Genomic DNA, 16,908 nt, shown 5'->3' on the forward strand with positions numbered 1-16,908 from the left:
GTGTCCTTGGACTGGAGTTACATTTCTGGGTGTCTCCTTTGTATTTTTAAAACTGAACTCCAACTGCCCCAGGAGGGTTGTTAGGGCCCAGATCTTGGAAAACTAGGGTGTGCTGCCTGCTTACTCCCTCCCCTAAACCTGGAGGCCAGGTTCCAGTGCCTGCCACTCTTCAGAAAAGGTTGACTGAGGCCTTCTTTCTGAGCAAATGGCTTTCTAATTAGTCAGATGATTCATCCGTTTGGGTAAAACACAGCATTTCCTTCTCCCAGAAGTATATTTGGAGTTGACCTGGGCCTTAGAGCAGTTCCTAAGCATGGGAAGGAGTATGAATAAAGGGCTTCCTCACGGAGCCCGGGGGGGTGGGGGGTGGGGGGGGGGGAGGGACGGTCATGCTACAAAGGGAGGGGGTCGGTGACCCGGGTTAGAAAGTGGAGCTGAAACCCCCGTATCATTTGAGTGCCTAGCTAGGCAGCTCTTTGCACGCCCTCTTTCTTAGCTGGCTACTTTCTGTGCTCTCAGAGAATTAAAATGAGGTAACTGTCTAGAAAGGTTTTGGAGAGAGTAGCCAAGTGTAGGATTTGAGGGGTTTTCATGTGCTTTTTCCTTTTTAGAACAGATGTCTCCTCTCCAGAGGGAGTTGCGGTGTCTCTCACATGGCTGGGGTTGTGTGGATGTGTTTTCTCTTTAGGTTCTTTTTGAGTCTGAGGACGAATGCTGGTGTCGGCCCAGGAGGGAGCCGGCTCCACAGGGCACCTCAAGTGGCACGGCAGCAGTCAGAGGCACAGACTGTACTTAGCCAGAAAGATCTCGTCCTCCTCAGGTTGGCTTGACGTGACTCTGAGTAAGCAGAGGCCTCTCGGTGGGGTCATTAATTTCACGTGGAGTGAGGTGGGAGGCCTGGTCCTGTTTCTCTTTGTGCACAGTAATTTGTATATAGTAATTTATGTGAACGGAGAGAATTCCTGGATGGTGCTGCCGACTCCCTTTCCCGCACTGCCAGACGTGTGTGCAGGAATTAGGGGCTGTGGCTGCCAGTGCGGGGAGAAGCCGCCCCTACAAATGGGGAAGTTTGCACAATAGATCCTGAAACGATACACGATTTGTTTTTTTCAAATGACAGTTTTCTTCAGGTTCAGGGAGCAGGGTACAGGCAGCCTCCTAAAGCCAGCAGTGCCAGGCCCTGTCAGCACGGGGAGAGTGAGTTTTTACCTGCTGTTTGCCTTTACATGCAGGCAAAGCAGAGTGTCCTGCACTTGGGGAACGAGGAAGGAATATTTAGGGTCAGACCTATCCGTTTCTCTAATGCTCTGTTCTGCTTGGCTTGTCAGAATCTTGTGGCAATGGGTGAGGATCCACCAGTACCTGGAGTCTGAAACTGGACCACCATGAAGAAAAAGTACTCTTATGTTTGCTCTCCTGAACAGCATCAGTACTTCTCAGATTTGCTGGTTTATCATTTAGGTAGCAGGAAATTAAAAAGGCAGAATGGTGGTGTGGGGGAGGGGAGAGACAGTAAGTGTGTTTCCATATAGGATAGCCCTGGGGCAATTGACTTTTAAAATTTTGGAAAGAACTGCCAAAAGGAAAAATGAAAAGGAGATTCTGAAGTCTTTTTAAGGTGGACTGCCTTAAAGTTGGGTCCCTACATAAGAGATTTTGTAATACTAGATGAGTTAAAAGAATAACTACGAGGGAAGGATAACTGTCTTTAAAAATAAGCCCATCAAATTAGTAAGGGAATAATGTCTTTCACGTCCATATTTCAGTGAGTGTTAAAGTTCTTCAAGAGGCTGAGGCTTCCTGAAACTCAACGTATCCCCAGAGACATGAAGGGTCTCTGTTTCCTTCAGCGTCTTTGGATTTCCCAGAAGGAAATCAGGATGAATGGAGAAGGTCTGTGCATATCCTCAAAGCTTTAGGACTTGGAGATGTTTAGTGAAACCGTCCTTGCCTTTTGTGGGTGAGTGTATGGGAGAAACAGTGTCGTACAACCAAGCCCAGAGTTGGAGATTAGATTGGTGCTCGTGAAACCTTGCATTTGGAAAGGCTGAAAACCAAGAGAGGAAAAACAGTCATTTTGGCAGATGTCAAATTTTGTATTGCCAGTTTTGACAGTGTCTCATAATAACACCAGAAGGTTTAAGCAAGTATCTGTTGAAGGCTGCTCTCAGAGTGATTCTTCCAGACAGACCCCTGAGATTTAGAAATGTTAAATCGAACTCTGAAAGTGTCTGGTGGTGATTTCTTATGGCCTTTTATTTAATTTGTTTATAAATTGAACACAATAACAACACGTTATAAACGGAGTTCCGGTCCGGCTCTAATCTAAAACAGTGATAACCGCTGATTAGTAAGGAAGGAAAGCGGAGGAGGGAGGTGAAGCCTGGCTTGCTTGTTACAGCGAGGGATTGGAACAGCCACCAAACGGTCACAGGTGGAATGGAGAAGGTCCTTGGTGACTTGTCCTATCCCAGTTCGGACAGGAGATTCAGACTGACCCAGCCAAGAAGAGCCTCCAAGAAAACGGCTGTAACACATGGTGACAAGGATTTGTGGAAGAGGTTTGTCTCATGATGGCTTTTCTTTGTGTCTACAACAGCCAGGAATTTAGCTCTCTAAGGCCCTTGTTGCTGTAAAAACGACACGAAGTAGAAACCTGTTTCACACAGTGCCCTAATTGGATGTACTTTTAGGTTTTCATATAAAATGTCCAACAGAAGAATGAGTGTAACGTGATCCTTGCAACAGAAGAAAAGGGCGTGGAGACGTCATTTGATAGGAAGATCTGCTGTGAGTTGACCACTAACTATTACTCCTGCTGGAAACCTCATAGTCACAGCAGTCAGTTGAATAAGGATTTGTGTGTAAAATTTTCATTTAAAAAGCAGTTCAAAAGTGGTGTGATCGGGAGTGTGGCGAGAGAGATGGTTTATGTTGGTGTAAAACATATATACCTTAACAAAAATTTTCAGACCATTTGACATATTTATATTATTGGCTATTTTTGCCAATTGTGTGGCCTTAGCTATTTACATCCCATTCCCTGAAGATGATTCTAATTCAACAAATCATAACTTGGTAAGTGTCCTTAGAGTTGCTGCTTGTCCTGATGTGTGCTTGTCATTTACCTCTATACTGAAGCTGGAAGCTGGCAGCTGGCTTTCTGGGTGGTTGAAGTTAACAGCTATGCGTGTGATGTTTCACGGAGCTTTGCAACAGTGGTGTTTTTTTTTTTTTTTTTTTTTTGACCTGTATTCTCAAATTTATACTGAATGAAAGTGTTTAAAGTCATGAATCTTGTATAAATAGATGTGGAACTTTTCATGGAAGAGGTTTGTAGCAGATTTAAAAATAACTTTTCTCTCCATATAGGCTTTTTTTGTCGACCATTCTTTTCCTAGTAATGTTAGCCTTTTTTTTTTTTAAATCTAGTGTTATTTGGGAGTTGTGGGTACTTTGGTTAATTTTTCTGGTAAGTAGAGAGTTATCATAGCTTCTGTACCTGAACTATTAATTTTTACAGAAGTAGAACACAACAAAACTAATCCACGTAGTGCATAATTTGGTGAGTGTACAGTAGAGTATTGAAGTTTCTCCACTTAGTCCTATGAAATGCTCCAAGATAAAATGACTCTATGGTGAAATAAATTGGGATACTTCCATATACCTTATTGCTCTCTTAAAGATTTATAGTGCACATTAACTCAGTAAAAGCTCCAGGAAGGTCTGTAGTTAAAAAACCAGTTTCATTTTGTTTAACTCAGCTAGTCCCTAAAAGTAATTGGTCATGGATTCTTTAAACATTTTTTTGGCAGAGTGCATCACAGTGTTTCATGGAACTTCCTTTGGGAAAGGTTGATATAGTTTAAAAAAAAGCACTGAAGAACACTGGAGTGGGACTAGGAGTTGTCCCAGTGGACTGTCAACTGGCTGTATTTTGGGGCATTTCCCAGACCCTTTTTGCATTGCCGTTTACCCCCTGTCATTTCGGGGGATCGGATGGGAAGATCACCAGGGTTGTTTTTACCTCTGACATCCTGTAATCTTTCCTTGATGATTCAGAAGCCATTTCAGGATTTTTCTGGTGCTGCAGCATCCTCTTTGCAAGGATCAGTCCTTCATGAGTGGAGGCCGTGCAGAAAGGAGGTGAATGAGGGGCTGGTCCCGGATAACAGGAAATTCTCCCTATTGTTTGCTTTCCCTAGCTGGTTCCATTTGGTTTTGGTTTCTTATGCTGAAGCTGTATTTTTGTAGGGCTGGATGTTCTTAGCTGAGTGTTGTAAAGTCAAAACTAGTGAGGGGAGAGCTCTGCCGCGGTCTGTAGATGTTGACATTATGCTCTTATGATTTTAGACTTCATGGTTTATGTACAGGATTTCCTGTTACATTTAAAATGTGTGGCACATTTCAGATGTAGTGTGATGTCTCTTCATATTTGGGCTTTTGTAGTCTGATGTGTAGGGAATTTTAAAAAATTTTGGATACTGCTACTGAAAGCACAACTGTAAATGGGAGTTGGAAACACATGTAAAGACTTACTGTTAGTATATATTTATACTGTGCTAGAGATGATCTGTGTGACTTTGGATATTTTAAATAGCTTCTGATTTAGTTGTAGACATGTGACTTTAGACAATCATTTCAAAGGAAAAGCAGAAGTAGTGAAAAGCCCCCATCAATGGGGCTAGATCATCACAGTCTAGGCCACAGATGGTGTCAGCCTTGTTACCAAATTTAACAACGTGGATGGTGACCCAGTTTGTTGCTTTTTGTAGCTCAAGAGAACATGATTAAACAAACTTAGAAAATAGATACCTTTCTGAAAGGCAGATTAATTCAGATCAATGGAATAATTAATGTAGCTGCATGTGTAAGTCAATTAATATTCTGATTTTTTTCCCCAGGGAAATTCAGGGCACTAATATAAGTACTGTTGGGCCATTTGGATTTCTCAGCTAATAAGTGAGGGAATAAAACATAGGAAATGGATAAATCTCTCTTCCTCCCCCTGGCAGTCCCTCCCCAGTGGATCTTTTATTGACAGTTCTTAAAACACTGGCCTTTTGTGGGTGGGAGAGGGCAGTGTGCTAGTTTGGCAATCCTTTCTAAAAAACCCAACATATATTTCTTTGACCTCTTAACATTCTGAAACTTATAGCATTCAAGTTTGTGTCTTGTGTTCACTTGGCTGGTCACATGGCCAGACAAGTTTAAGCTCTGCCTAACTCTTTAAATATTTCCTTTCTCACTGTGGGAAGGGAAGATCTTTGTGGATTCCCCCCTGACTCTTAGCAAGGTCCCATGCCATGTCAGTCCTCCTGCCAGGGAGCCAATTGTTTTGTTTTTTTTTAAAACATTTGACCCAATTTGTACCAAAGTGATTGCTCTATTTTTGGGATCGGTTTAGAGGCAGCTGAACGAAGCTTATTTTTCATCTGTAGTAAATACCTTTCAATTAATGTGAATGGCAAAACAAAAGGCAGAGACTGATACGGATTGCAAAGCTGTACGTGTCAGGGAGCTGGTGGTTTCCTTTGCCTCCAAGCTTTGTCGGGAATGTAGATGTTGAGCGCTTAGAGTACGATTCAGGGCCAGCTCTGTGGAAGATGTTTCTGCCTGTTACAGGTAGTTTGCAGTGAAATTATTACTTTCGTTGGGTAAGAAATGTGGCCATCTCCCTTGGTCCAATGTGCGTTTGGTCTGGGTTGTACCTAACTGAGCCAGCTTTGGGGATTTGGAGACTACCTTGGGGGCAGCAAGTTTTCCCAGGGTTAGATTTAAAAAAAAAAAAAAAAAAAAAAAAAATATATATATATATATATATATATATATATATATATAAACAATCTCAAGTTTCTATGCAGCTTTCATTTGTGGACTTGCAAGGACTAGTGGAGGCTGCAGCCATGGAAACGGTGCAACTCAGTTCCCACAGCAATCTCCCTCCTAGATCAGTCAGTAGCAGGATTTCCTCAGTTCCACTTATTGAAAGCGTATATCATTTATTTAATTTTTTTCTTAGCATGGGGCAGGGGGCAAGGAGCGCTTCTTTATGGAGTGTCATGTGGGGATGATCACAATCCTGTACTTCACTGTGTTGGAAAATGCTTTATTTCGCTTCTCAAACTTCAGTTTCTCATTAAGTCACAAACCGACTGAACGCTTCAGCCTGGGCATCCTGCTACTGGAATTCCCACCCCACCCCCGGGCCCAGTTCTCCATAGCGCTGACCGGCCTCAAATTAGAACTGTCCAAAGAGGGGCGCCCAACTGCCAGCCCTGACCTTCCTTGATGTCTGCAGCCACCGAGGGCGGGGCGCGTGGCCTAGGCCGCTCTGTCCCTTTACCAGGTGCTCAATAAATGCTTGTGACACTCAACAAGAAGGTTTACTCAGTCTTTGACCCCCTTTTTGCCCCCTTTCTCATCTTGCCTTTGTGTTTTTAGACTGCTGACACTTGGCCTCTATAAAGCCCCTCATGTCTTCCCCTTCCTCTCCATTCACGTTGCGGTCAGATGGCTTTTGCTAGAGGAGTGATCCTGAGGTTTCAGGGGCGACCTGTTGCCCGAGGGAAGGCTGGGTGCTCCTTGGTCTACCCGACCTTTTCTGGTTCACCTTCTGTGCCTCTCCTTCATACTCACCCCCCCACCCCCGTCTGTTAGCCCACCAGCTGATCGTAAACACCCCTCCCTGCTCTTGGCCCCCTCCTGGCCTCTTCTCCGTCTGAAATACCTCTTCCTCTCTTCCACCCCTTTGTCACCGTCACTGTCCTTAGAGCTGCTCAGGAATAATCTCAAAGGATGTCTCTTCTGTGAAGCCTTTTCTGACCCTGATTAGAAGTAACACTCTTATCTGAACTGCTCCGCTGGCACTTTGCATATAAAACACCTTATATTTTGGTTATTTATGTGCACATCTTATCTTTGTCTTATCAAGCCTCTTCAGAATACAACTCACAGTGAATCATTTTGGAACCCCAATAACGCCGAGCCTGACGGTGTGTAGAAGATGGTCATGAACGCGGGTTGTTGAGGACCACTGAATGAACACTCTCAGGAGAAGTTCCTCACCCAGTCTTTCCTCTGAGCCGTACTCAGGATTTCCTTGTGTGGCAGGTTCCTCTGCGGACTCTTTCGAGGTCCTTGGCGGGGGGTAGGTGGGAAGTTCCACGTGTTTACTCCTGAAAAGCTGAGGGTCTCGTGACCCTGCTTCTCATGTACCCCTGGCTGAAGGGACCGTGGGAGCTGGGTTTCCGAGCTGAGCAGCCTTGTACGTTTTGTGCCCCAGCTCCAGGGCTCGGAGTAGCAGAGTGGTGGGGGCATTTCTGGGAAGCAGTGCTGGCTGGGGACTCCTGTCAGGGGGACCAGATACCTTATGAGGGCCAGGAACGCTGTGGGACAGCCTACTTTGATTGCATTCTCTCCTCCATGGCTGAGATTCCCACGCAGTGTTTCCTGGGCTTAAAAAGCAAGTTCATGGGCTCTGCATGGTCCATAGTTTAGTATCTCACATAGTGAGTGGTGTGAATTGAAATACCTGAAACACAGTTTCATAACCTGTCTCCTTGGGCTTTGCCTAGAAGGTGGCTTTTATTTCCGTACCTCATCTCCGTGGCTTTGCTCTGTTGTCTTTCTGTTTGAATTGCGAGTGTAGTTCTGCACACCTAGATGCCGTTTTTCTAGGAGAGCTTGTGTGCTGCCCTCAGTTCAGCCTTCTCTGATCCTTGGCCCCACCTTCCACCCCACCTGCCTATGTGCAAGTAGTACTTGCTTTCCTCTTTGCAGATATTCACCCCTTTCCGCCTTATTCTATAACTGCTGTGGGAAGTGGCTTGGTGTGTGGGGTGCAGTTCTGCACATGGGCTTTGGGCTCTGACAGCCTGGCTCTTTGGCTGATGAGCTGAGTGACTTTGTTTTTGTTTTTTTTAATTAATTAATTAATTTGTTTTTGGCTGCATTGTGTCTTAGTTGCTGCGCGCGGGCTTTCTCTAGTTGCGGTGAGCAGGGGCTACTCTTCATTGCAGTGCGCGGGCTTCTCATTGCGGTGGCTTCTCTTGTTGTGGAGCACGGGCTCTAGGTGCGCGAGCTTCAGTAGTTGTGGCACGCAGGCTCAGTAGTTGTGGTGAACTGGCTTAGTTGCTCCGCGGCATGTGGGATCTTCCCAGACCAGGGCTCGAACCTGTGTCCCCTGCATTGGCAGGCGGATTCTTAATCACTGCGCCACCAGGGAAGTCCAGAGCTGAGTGACTCTGGATGAAAGTAGCACGTGCTGAGTCTGACTGGTCTTGATGGTGTTGTGAACTTAACCCTGTGCGGGCGCACAGTAGGCACATCAGGAAATGCACGTGGAATGGGTGGGTCCATAAATGAAAGACCGTGTGGAGTTCCATGGCATGTCCTTATAGATCAGTAGTTAATTTTCAGCAATTGGCTAATGATTAATGTTTGCTCAAGAGGCTGACTTTCATTGTCCAATATTAATGAGAATCCCAGGAAGCACCTGTCAGAGTTTGCCTTGAATTTCAGGATTGTATATTTCTTGGCAAATTTAACTCTTTATATCTGAAGCAGGAGAGAAGGAAGACAAATGCTTGATACTTTTTGAATCCCTGCCTCATAAGCTGGCTTCTGTGTTCAGCACTGTGTGTGAGCCACGTGTGAGAGGTTGTACTTGGGTGGGTGTGTGAGTGTCACATTTTGTGTAAAGGTTGGTGGGGCAGCAGAATGCCCAGAATAGATGGACTTGGGGAGTAACATTTAACCCAGAGCTGGTGAACCCGTTTATGCCTTGTACAAGTAATTGCATGTCTTTTGTCGTCTTGCCTCATGTTGACAAAGAACAAGTTACCCAGATTGATGTTTTATTGAACAGACTTGGATTGAGTATCGGCAGTTTTTCAGAAATCAAACCCAAGTCTTAAGGAATTCAGATTTACTACTATTAAAGTTCCTTAAGAGGAATTCCCAAACCGTCCTCACCCTTTTGGTTTGTTAAAAAGCGAAGCTCATTGCTTTATAGACACACCTCGAACACTGGAACTTCTGTGCTTAGACCCTTGAAAAATGAACCTGTCTTGGAGTGAGGATATGTTGGTGTATTGGCCAGAACTTGTTGGATTACAAGTTGCAGAAACACATATTGGCTTAGTTGGGGAAAAAAAAAGTATGTGTGTGTGTTTGTAATTTATTAACTTAGGTAACTGAAAAGTCCAAAGGGTAGAAACTGTTATCAGACACAGTTGGAAAGGGGGCTTAAAAGAGGGTCTGAGGATCCCACCCTGCACCCCAGTCTTCCCCTCTCCCAGGCGCAGTCTGACTGGCCTCCAGCGGGTCCCTCTCACACACCGCCTGAAATGTGCATCCCGTCAGCCCACTTTGGGGAGGGTCTTTGGGGAGATGCATTCCTTCCTTAACCTCAGCTCAAGTTCAGTATTTTAAAATGATTGTGTGAGAAAGAGGAGACCCTTGTAGCAGATTTGTGGTAGTCTCCTTTTTGAACCTTCCCCATCAGCATTTAACTGTTAACTGTCTGCAAAACGTGAGAAGTGCCTGATATAGAGGGGTCAACTTGCCCAGCTGCAGAGACACTTATGTCTTGTTAACTACAGGTGGTGGTGGTGGCGTGGGACTCCAGAACAGACCCTCAACTGCTCCTCCCCTGGGAAAGTCTCTAAAGAAACTGCAGAGGCCCTGGGATGCTGGTGGTTGAGCGCAGTGTTACTGCTGCTTGGACGACGTGCCCCGGGAAGCGACGTCGGTGGGTGTCCTTGCCCTGGGGGGTGGCAGTGGAGGTTGGCAGGTCATTCCAGAATAGACCTGAGCCTCCTGTCATGCTCACACTCCTGGGGCCCTCCGCCATCAGCACTGTAGGATGTGTCCCCAAGTCCTGTTCTGCCCATGTGATTGAAATGAGGAAAGGTGAGATTGCTATTCTCACAGTTGGGGTTCTTGTGGGCAGTGAGGTGTTTGGCTGGGCAGGCAGAGCTGGCACTGGGAGGTGGGCACAGTGAGAAAAGCCGAAGATGGGGTTGGAGGAGGAACTGTCTGAGCGAGGAACTGTCCTCTGTCTCTGTGTGTGTGTGTGAGAGCTGGGGGAGAGTGTGGTGGGTGGATGGACCGCTGGGTGTTTTTGACAACACACACCTAGTAGCGTGAAGCCCTTTTCTGGAGATTTTAACTGTGCAGGGCTCCAGACACTGCCCAGGCTGGGGAAAATGACTTTCTTCTCCAGAACCTCAAAGCAGTTATTTCTGCTAATTTCTTTTTCCCCTCCCTGCTGGCTGAGTGGTAAATTTAGAAACCACCTGTTGAAATTATTGAATGAGTGAACATGAGAGTCAGGCTGGAGGGAATTGGCAGGGGGTGACCTGAGGGAGGGAAGGCCAGCTCCAGACTGCTCAGGGAAGATGTAGCTGGCAGATGGACCCTGCCTGGGAAGGAAGGAGGAGGTGTCCATGGTCAGCTTGGCCTGTGGATTCACAGCACGCTGGGTGGGAGGCTCATGCTTTCCCTGCCGTGGTCATCTTCTGAGGGGCCCACCGTGCCTCCCTTCCCTGCACCCATGGGGAGGTCTAGCACGGCATACTCACAGATATTTTTGTAGCGCTGTAAGGACCCTTGTTTATAAGACAGGAAGTCAAGGCACCATTATTCAACAAATATTTATTGAGACCTGCTCTGCAGAGCATACCAGACTTATGTGTCCGGATTTCTAGCCGGCGCTGCTGTGGGCTCACTGTGCCCGGTCGCCCTTTCATAAGGAAAGCCCACAACATGGGGTCCGAGAAAGGCCTTCTTTGTTTTTCATATTTTGCATTCTTGCAGTAAATCATCATTCAAATTTATACAAGTAATACACGAATACATTCTTCTGAACTATTAAAACACTGCAAGTAAACTGAGTCTCCTTTTCCCTACCCAGCTCCTTCTAATCACAGTAATCAGTTTCAGAATTGTTTTTCACTGTGTCTGTATGTGTATATCATCTGTGCATTTTGAAATCTATATCTGTACAGTTTGGGTATTTTAAGTTTTACACAAGTAGAAACAGAGTGCATGCATTATAAAGCTTCCTTTTTTCCCACTTGATGTGCCTTACAGATCTTTCCGTATATGCGTGTAGAGATCTAACAACTCCTTAGTTGCCGTAAAATATTCCGTGTATGTGCCATGGTTTGTTTAATTGTCCTCTTTCTGATGAGCAATTAGGTTAGTTCCTAAAGTTTTGTTGTTTCAAACAATGCTGCATTGAATATCCTTGTGTGTGCTCTTTGTGTGTACAAGTAAACTGTTCTCTGGGTTAAGTACTTAGAAGGGAACTCTCTGGGTGGGAGGACAGTGCATTTTAATTCCATACTTACTGCTGCATTGGCTTCCACGAAGCCCATACGATTTACGCTCCCCACCCCGACAGCTCCTTGAGGTCAGCCGTCCTTTAACTCTGACGAGTGACATCATTCTTTCCTTGTCTTAGGCCATGGGAAAGGAAATCTTGGGGGGAGGGTACAGCCTCTCTCTTGGATGTCTGGTAGGCACCCAGAGCATCTGGTTCGAGCAGAAAGTCCTGGAACTCTGAGCACCAGACTTGTCATCTCTTTTGAACCACAGACTTGGATGAAAGGCACCAAGGCTCATTATTCTTTCCCTTGCTTTGGGTGCCACGCACTTGGGGACCGTGCTTCTTTCAAGGGAAACATTCATTCCAGGTGGCTAACGGATAAATAAGTCCCTAAGGCAAAAAACTGAGTCTCACTTTTGCAGTGTTTGCTGGCTACAGCTGAGTTCTAAGACGAATTCTTCCTTTATGTTCCTTTTAGTTGCGGAAGAAAAATATCTCACCTGGTATGTTTCTGCTGTCCTGTGGTCTTTGATGATTAATTATTCTATTTTCACAGGCAATTGAACCTCGCTATTATTATGGTATTTATTATAGGGTTTGTACCCCCTCCTGTTTCCAGAAGCTCTGAGGTGGCTTAGAAAATGGAAGCTGATGAAGGATGGGGCAACCGGGAATCAAAACAAAAAAGCAGACTTGCCCAGGTGCTCGAGATGAATGGATTGCTGACACCTGGGCACTGAACTGGCCGTTAGGCTTTCCAGCAGTGGTGGCGAAAGGGAGCACTCCTAACTTACAGGGTTTTTATCCTCTCAACAATGGGAAGCAGCCACATTCATTGAGAGAGGCATTTTCTAGGAAGCAGTTCCAAGCAGGAATCTACAGCATGGGTCCTTGTACAAGGTACTGTTGGGGCACGGAGAGCCATGTCTTCGCTGTGCTTTTGTTAACGAGAAATAAATGCCCTGCAAGCAGATGGTCTCTGGATTCAGAGTTCCTAAAGGGTTAGGACACAGCATTAAACTGTGGCATACTGGAGGCTCTTCTGTATTCTATAGCAGTTTTGCTTTTTGGTTATATAAATTACTATAGAACTAAAGCTGGGAAGATTAAAAAAAGAGTAGTTTAAAACAGCTATCATTTGATCATACATAAAGTACTTTCTGGAGCATTTATTACGTGTAAAATATAGTCCATTAACCATTCACTTACTGGCTTAACTTGGTTTAAGTCAGAGTACAAAAGGATAGTATGTATTAATGCAAAGAACCCCTCCCAAGCCCTCATTTTGGAAGAGATGTGGTTTTATTATTTTACTCTAATGTGAACTAAAGAAGTGACCAATGTATTTCTTTTTTAAATAAATTTCTTTATTTCTTTTTTTATTTTTGGCTGTGGTGGGTCTTCGTTGCTGCGCCGGGGCTTTCTCTAGTTGTGGCGTGCGGGGGCTACTCTTCGTTGCGGTGCACGGGCTTCTCGTTGTTGCGGTGGCTTCTCTTGTTGTGGAGCACGGGCTCTAGGCGTGCATGCTTCAGTAGTTGTGGCACATGGCCTCAGTACTTGTGGCTCACAGGCTCTAGAGCTCAGGCTCAGTAGCTGTGGCGCACGGACTTAGTTGCCCCGCGGCATGTGGGATCTTCCCGGACCAGGGCTCGAACCCGTGTCCCCTGCACTGGCAGGAGGATTCTTAACCACTGCGCCACCGGGGAAGCCCGTGACCAATATTTTTAAAAGAAGACATCCTCGAATGTTCTTCAGTAAATAGATAACAAGGGGGTATTATGAAACACTGTTTATATTTAAGTGACTCCTTTCAAATTGTACAAAAACAGCTTGACTGAGTAAATGGTTAAAATGCTGCCCTTTTATAACAGTAATTAGTCCCTTAGTCCTTTTTCTTTTTTGAGATAATGCGAAAGTGTGCTTCTCTTTGGGCATTCACAATTTCTGAATTATTGAACTATAATTTAATGGTTTATCTATCTAAAGCTCTTTTCAGAATTTTTATCTGGTAGGAGTGAAATTAAAACATCTAAAGTTCTAAATTAGAATGTGGGGAAGTGGTGACACCCAGCAAGAATTTGGTAAAAGAGAGGTGTTTAAGAAATCTTTTTCTAGAAAGCCCCGTGGGGTTGCAACTAGTTTGGTCGGGGCAGAGAAAGCTTTGGAACTATTTTAGGTTGGCCAGCTGAATAAGCTAATTGATAATCATTAAAGACGGGATGGGGGATGAGGGGGTGGGGAATAGGAGGTTAGATGCTGGTTCTGATTTACCCTGGATGGTACTGAATGTGAATCACAGACTGGTGAGGTTGGGATTGGGAAGGACCCCAGAGACCTTCAGGTGGATGCGTTCATTCTTCAGACCCAGCAGTCGACTTGCTTAGGGTCGCACAGTGAGAGAGGAGCCAAGTGGGGACTTAGGCCAGGGCTTCTGTCTCTGGGTCTGTTTCCTTCCCACCCTCACCGTTACAGCCCTGAATTCAGGTTGAAGTCAGGCATTTGCCATCTGACCGGTAGGTCTGAGGATGCCAGGGGCACTTGTGACATCTGGAAAATCAGATGCCAAAAGAATGTCTCTTCAAAGCAAGCTGGGCATTCAGCCGATTTCTTTACCTTCCATAAGATAGTTTTGATCATTCCTCCCTCCCCTGTTTTACTTCATAAATTATTCTCTTACTTTCTTCATGCCTATTAACATGCAGGAATCATTTGGCCATGGACGGCCTCATTATCTTATGGAAAGAGTCAGGGCGCTGGCCACTGGGTGTGGAAGGGCAGGAGGGAGTCAGCAGGCCTGGTGACAAATGCTGTGGGTCTGTCCTCAGTCATCTGGTTCTGGTGTGGCTGCCATACCCGGTCTTTTTGACCGTAACTGGAGGCACAGAGATAATTGCCTTTGTTACTAGCTCATGGCTGACATCTGCTGAGCTAGGTGGGCTTTGTGTGTGTAATCTCCTTAGTTCTCCTTTAATCCTCACTGTGAAGTCTTGAGGAAGAGACTACTGAAATCCTCATTTTGCAGGTGAGGAAAAAAAGCTGGGAGGGGTCGAATTGCTTACATGAGGCCATGAGGCCTAGTAATTGGCAGGGCCTGGATCCACATCCGGGCTTCCTGACCTCAGAGCCCGCACTCCACCACCAGGCGGTGCAGACAAGTCAGGGCTCACAGGCTCTTGCCGTCTTAAACGCCCGGCAGCGCAGAGCAGCGCAGGCTAGAGCGACGGCAGGACCGCCAGGTGGGTCTCTGCGCGGGCTTCACGGCCTGGTTTCGCTTAGGGCTTGGAACCCAGGTTCGGGGACTGGCACCGAAACTCCTTGCATGTGATGCACTCCCGTCGCCCAGAGGCGTTGCCAAGTGGGGTGGGGTGGTGGCGGAAGTCAGGGTGGCCCTCTGCCTGTCTTCTGAGGCGCCTTGTGAGCCATCCAGTTGAAATGGGAGTCAGAGGAGTTTAAATTAGGGCATTAAGTAGATTTTATTGCATTTTAATTCCTTGAAAAGTGTTACTGGTGAAAGGAAAGCGCGGGGGCTCTTGCGCGCGGGAGGTCGTAGGAGCGAGCAGTTAGGCCGCGGGCTCCGAGTCACACACGCCCGCAGTTCGGCGCCTGTGAGGGGCCAGATGCGCCCCCTTGCCCGGTCTGTCCCTCTTCTGTGAAAGAGGAGATTAAGCGGCTGGCAGGGTTAACACAGACCCTGGCTCCTAGGGTAGGTGGAGTTGCGGGGTTCACTGTTCCTGGGGCTGGGGCGACAGCCTGGCGTGTCCTCAAGCGTCCGCGCGGCCCGCCCTGGGAGGCAGGGGTTGCCGTCCTCAGCCTCACAGGTGAGGAACCTGGGCTGGGAAGCCGGACCGCTTGCTCTCGTCCGTCCATGACAGAGCGACCCCTCCAGCCACGCCAGACGGGTTTCCTGGACGGAGGGCTTGCTGGGTTAGGGGTTGGCTTTCCAAAGCCATTTTATGGAAGATGTTTTCGCCAGACCCATTCCGTCTGTCCCCTGAAGAGCCTGAGACGTAGCCGTCAGAGACGGTGTTGGGGGGACCTGGTGAAGTAGCGACGGAAAGTTACCCACTGGTCGTAGGAGGCCCTAGACCTGGAGTGCAACCCGTCCTTGCTTAGACAACAGTCAAGGGCTGCTGATTTCCCTTGGGACACCCAGGAAAGAAGGGGGCTGGGTTAGCGATCAGGATCTGATTCCCACAGCCAGGAAGCCTGAAGCCCCCCCTCTACAGAGAACAATCCAGAGCCCAATCCTCCCGTGAGGCTTGGTGGCGTCCCTGCCGACTGCTTTCTCAGCGGCTTGGGAATCCACTTGACCAGCTGTGTCTTGTTCCTGCTCGGCCCAAGTGGGAGACCCTGGCCATCTCTTGATTTAAGTGTTAGTCAGAAGAGAACAGAAGACAAGCGGCAAGGAGCAGAACAGGTGTCAGGGGAGTTCTGGCCTGATTGCTGCGTTCTCAGAAGGGAAGGTGGGGCAGTTCCTAGAATTGGGGTAGTGGAGTCACCGCTAGCGCCATGAGCTGCCATCAGAGCGTCTGATGTGCTCTCACTGCGACCTCATGCGTCCTCCTGCTCACAGGTTACAAAGCAGATCTCTGGGCCTGGGCCGTTAAATGATCCCCCCTCCCACCCTGGACCAAATAGCCAGGACGCGGCAGAGGTAGGACGTCTTGGGCTCTTCCCACCACACGCAGTTCCAGGGCTTATCGGGGGCCTCCCTGCGGGGGGTTCTGCTGGGAGACTGAGGCTCACAGAGGGGATGTGACTTGCCAGAGCTAGGGCTCCCCAGGACCTGGGAAATTGTTTGTCCTTCTTGGCCAAATGACCTCAGTTTCTTTTTCTTTTTTTTTTTTTTTAATTAATTGATTTATTTTTGGCTGCGTTGCGTCTTCGTTGCTGCGCGTGGGCTTTCTCTAGTTGCGGCGAGCTGGGGCTACTCTTTGTTGCGGTGTGTGGGCTTCTCATTGCAATGGCTTCTCTTGTTGCGGAGCACGGGCTCTAGGCACGTGGGCTTCAGTAGTTGCGGCATGCGGGCTCAATTGTTGTGGTGCACAGGCTTAGTTGCTCCGCAGCATGTGGGATCTTCCTGGACCAGGGCTCAAACCCGTGTCCCCTGCATTGGCAGGCAGATTCTTAACTACTGCACCACCAGGGAAGTCCCTGATCTCGGTTTCTTCACCTGTAAGATGGGAGTAATGGTGATAATACTGCCCCATGTGTTGAGACGATCAAAAGGGATTTTGTAAGAGAACGTTCTGCACCACTAATTTCCCTACACGTCAAGCCTGGCTTCTAGGGCTTTCCCTTATCTGACTCCCTCCCTCCTTCCCTTTCAGTCTGTGTTATCCTATCCTTTGGAGAGCAGAGACTCTGGAGGAAATAGATCTGGACCTGGGTCCCAAGGTTTGCCACCCACTAGCTTTGTGGCTGAATAAATTGTTACCTCCCTTGGCCTTAGTTTTCTCATCTGTAAAATGGGGTATAGTCATGCTTGTCTCACCTTTAGCAGGGGGCCTTTGAGGAGTGAATCAAATGACGTGTGAGTGAGCCCCAGTTCACCAAAGACGTTATTCAATCGG

At 47.0% G+C, this 16,908-nt stretch overlaps 1 protein-coding gene across 1 annotated transcript in view; it reads left to right on the forward strand.

Moving 5' to 3' along the window:
• Nucleotides 1-16,908, forward strand: part of CACNA1D (calcium voltage-gated channel subunit alpha1 D) — a 320,181-nt gene that overhangs the window by 3,952 nt on the left and 299,321 nt on the right. The window contains exon 4 of the mRNA XM_059939925.1: nucleotides 2,973-3,078. Coding sequence (XP_059795908.1) covers nucleotides 2,973-3,078 — 106 coding nt within the window. The remainder of the gene's footprint in view (nucleotides 1-2,972; nucleotides 3,079-16,908) is intronic.

The sequence above is a fragment of the Balaenoptera ricei genome, chromosome 11, assembly GCF_028023285.1.
Source record: "Balaenoptera ricei isolate mBalRic1 chromosome 11, mBalRic1.hap2, whole genome shotgun sequence".
NCBI lineage: Eukaryota > Metazoa > Chordata > Mammalia > Artiodactyla > Balaenopteridae > Balaenoptera > Balaenoptera ricei.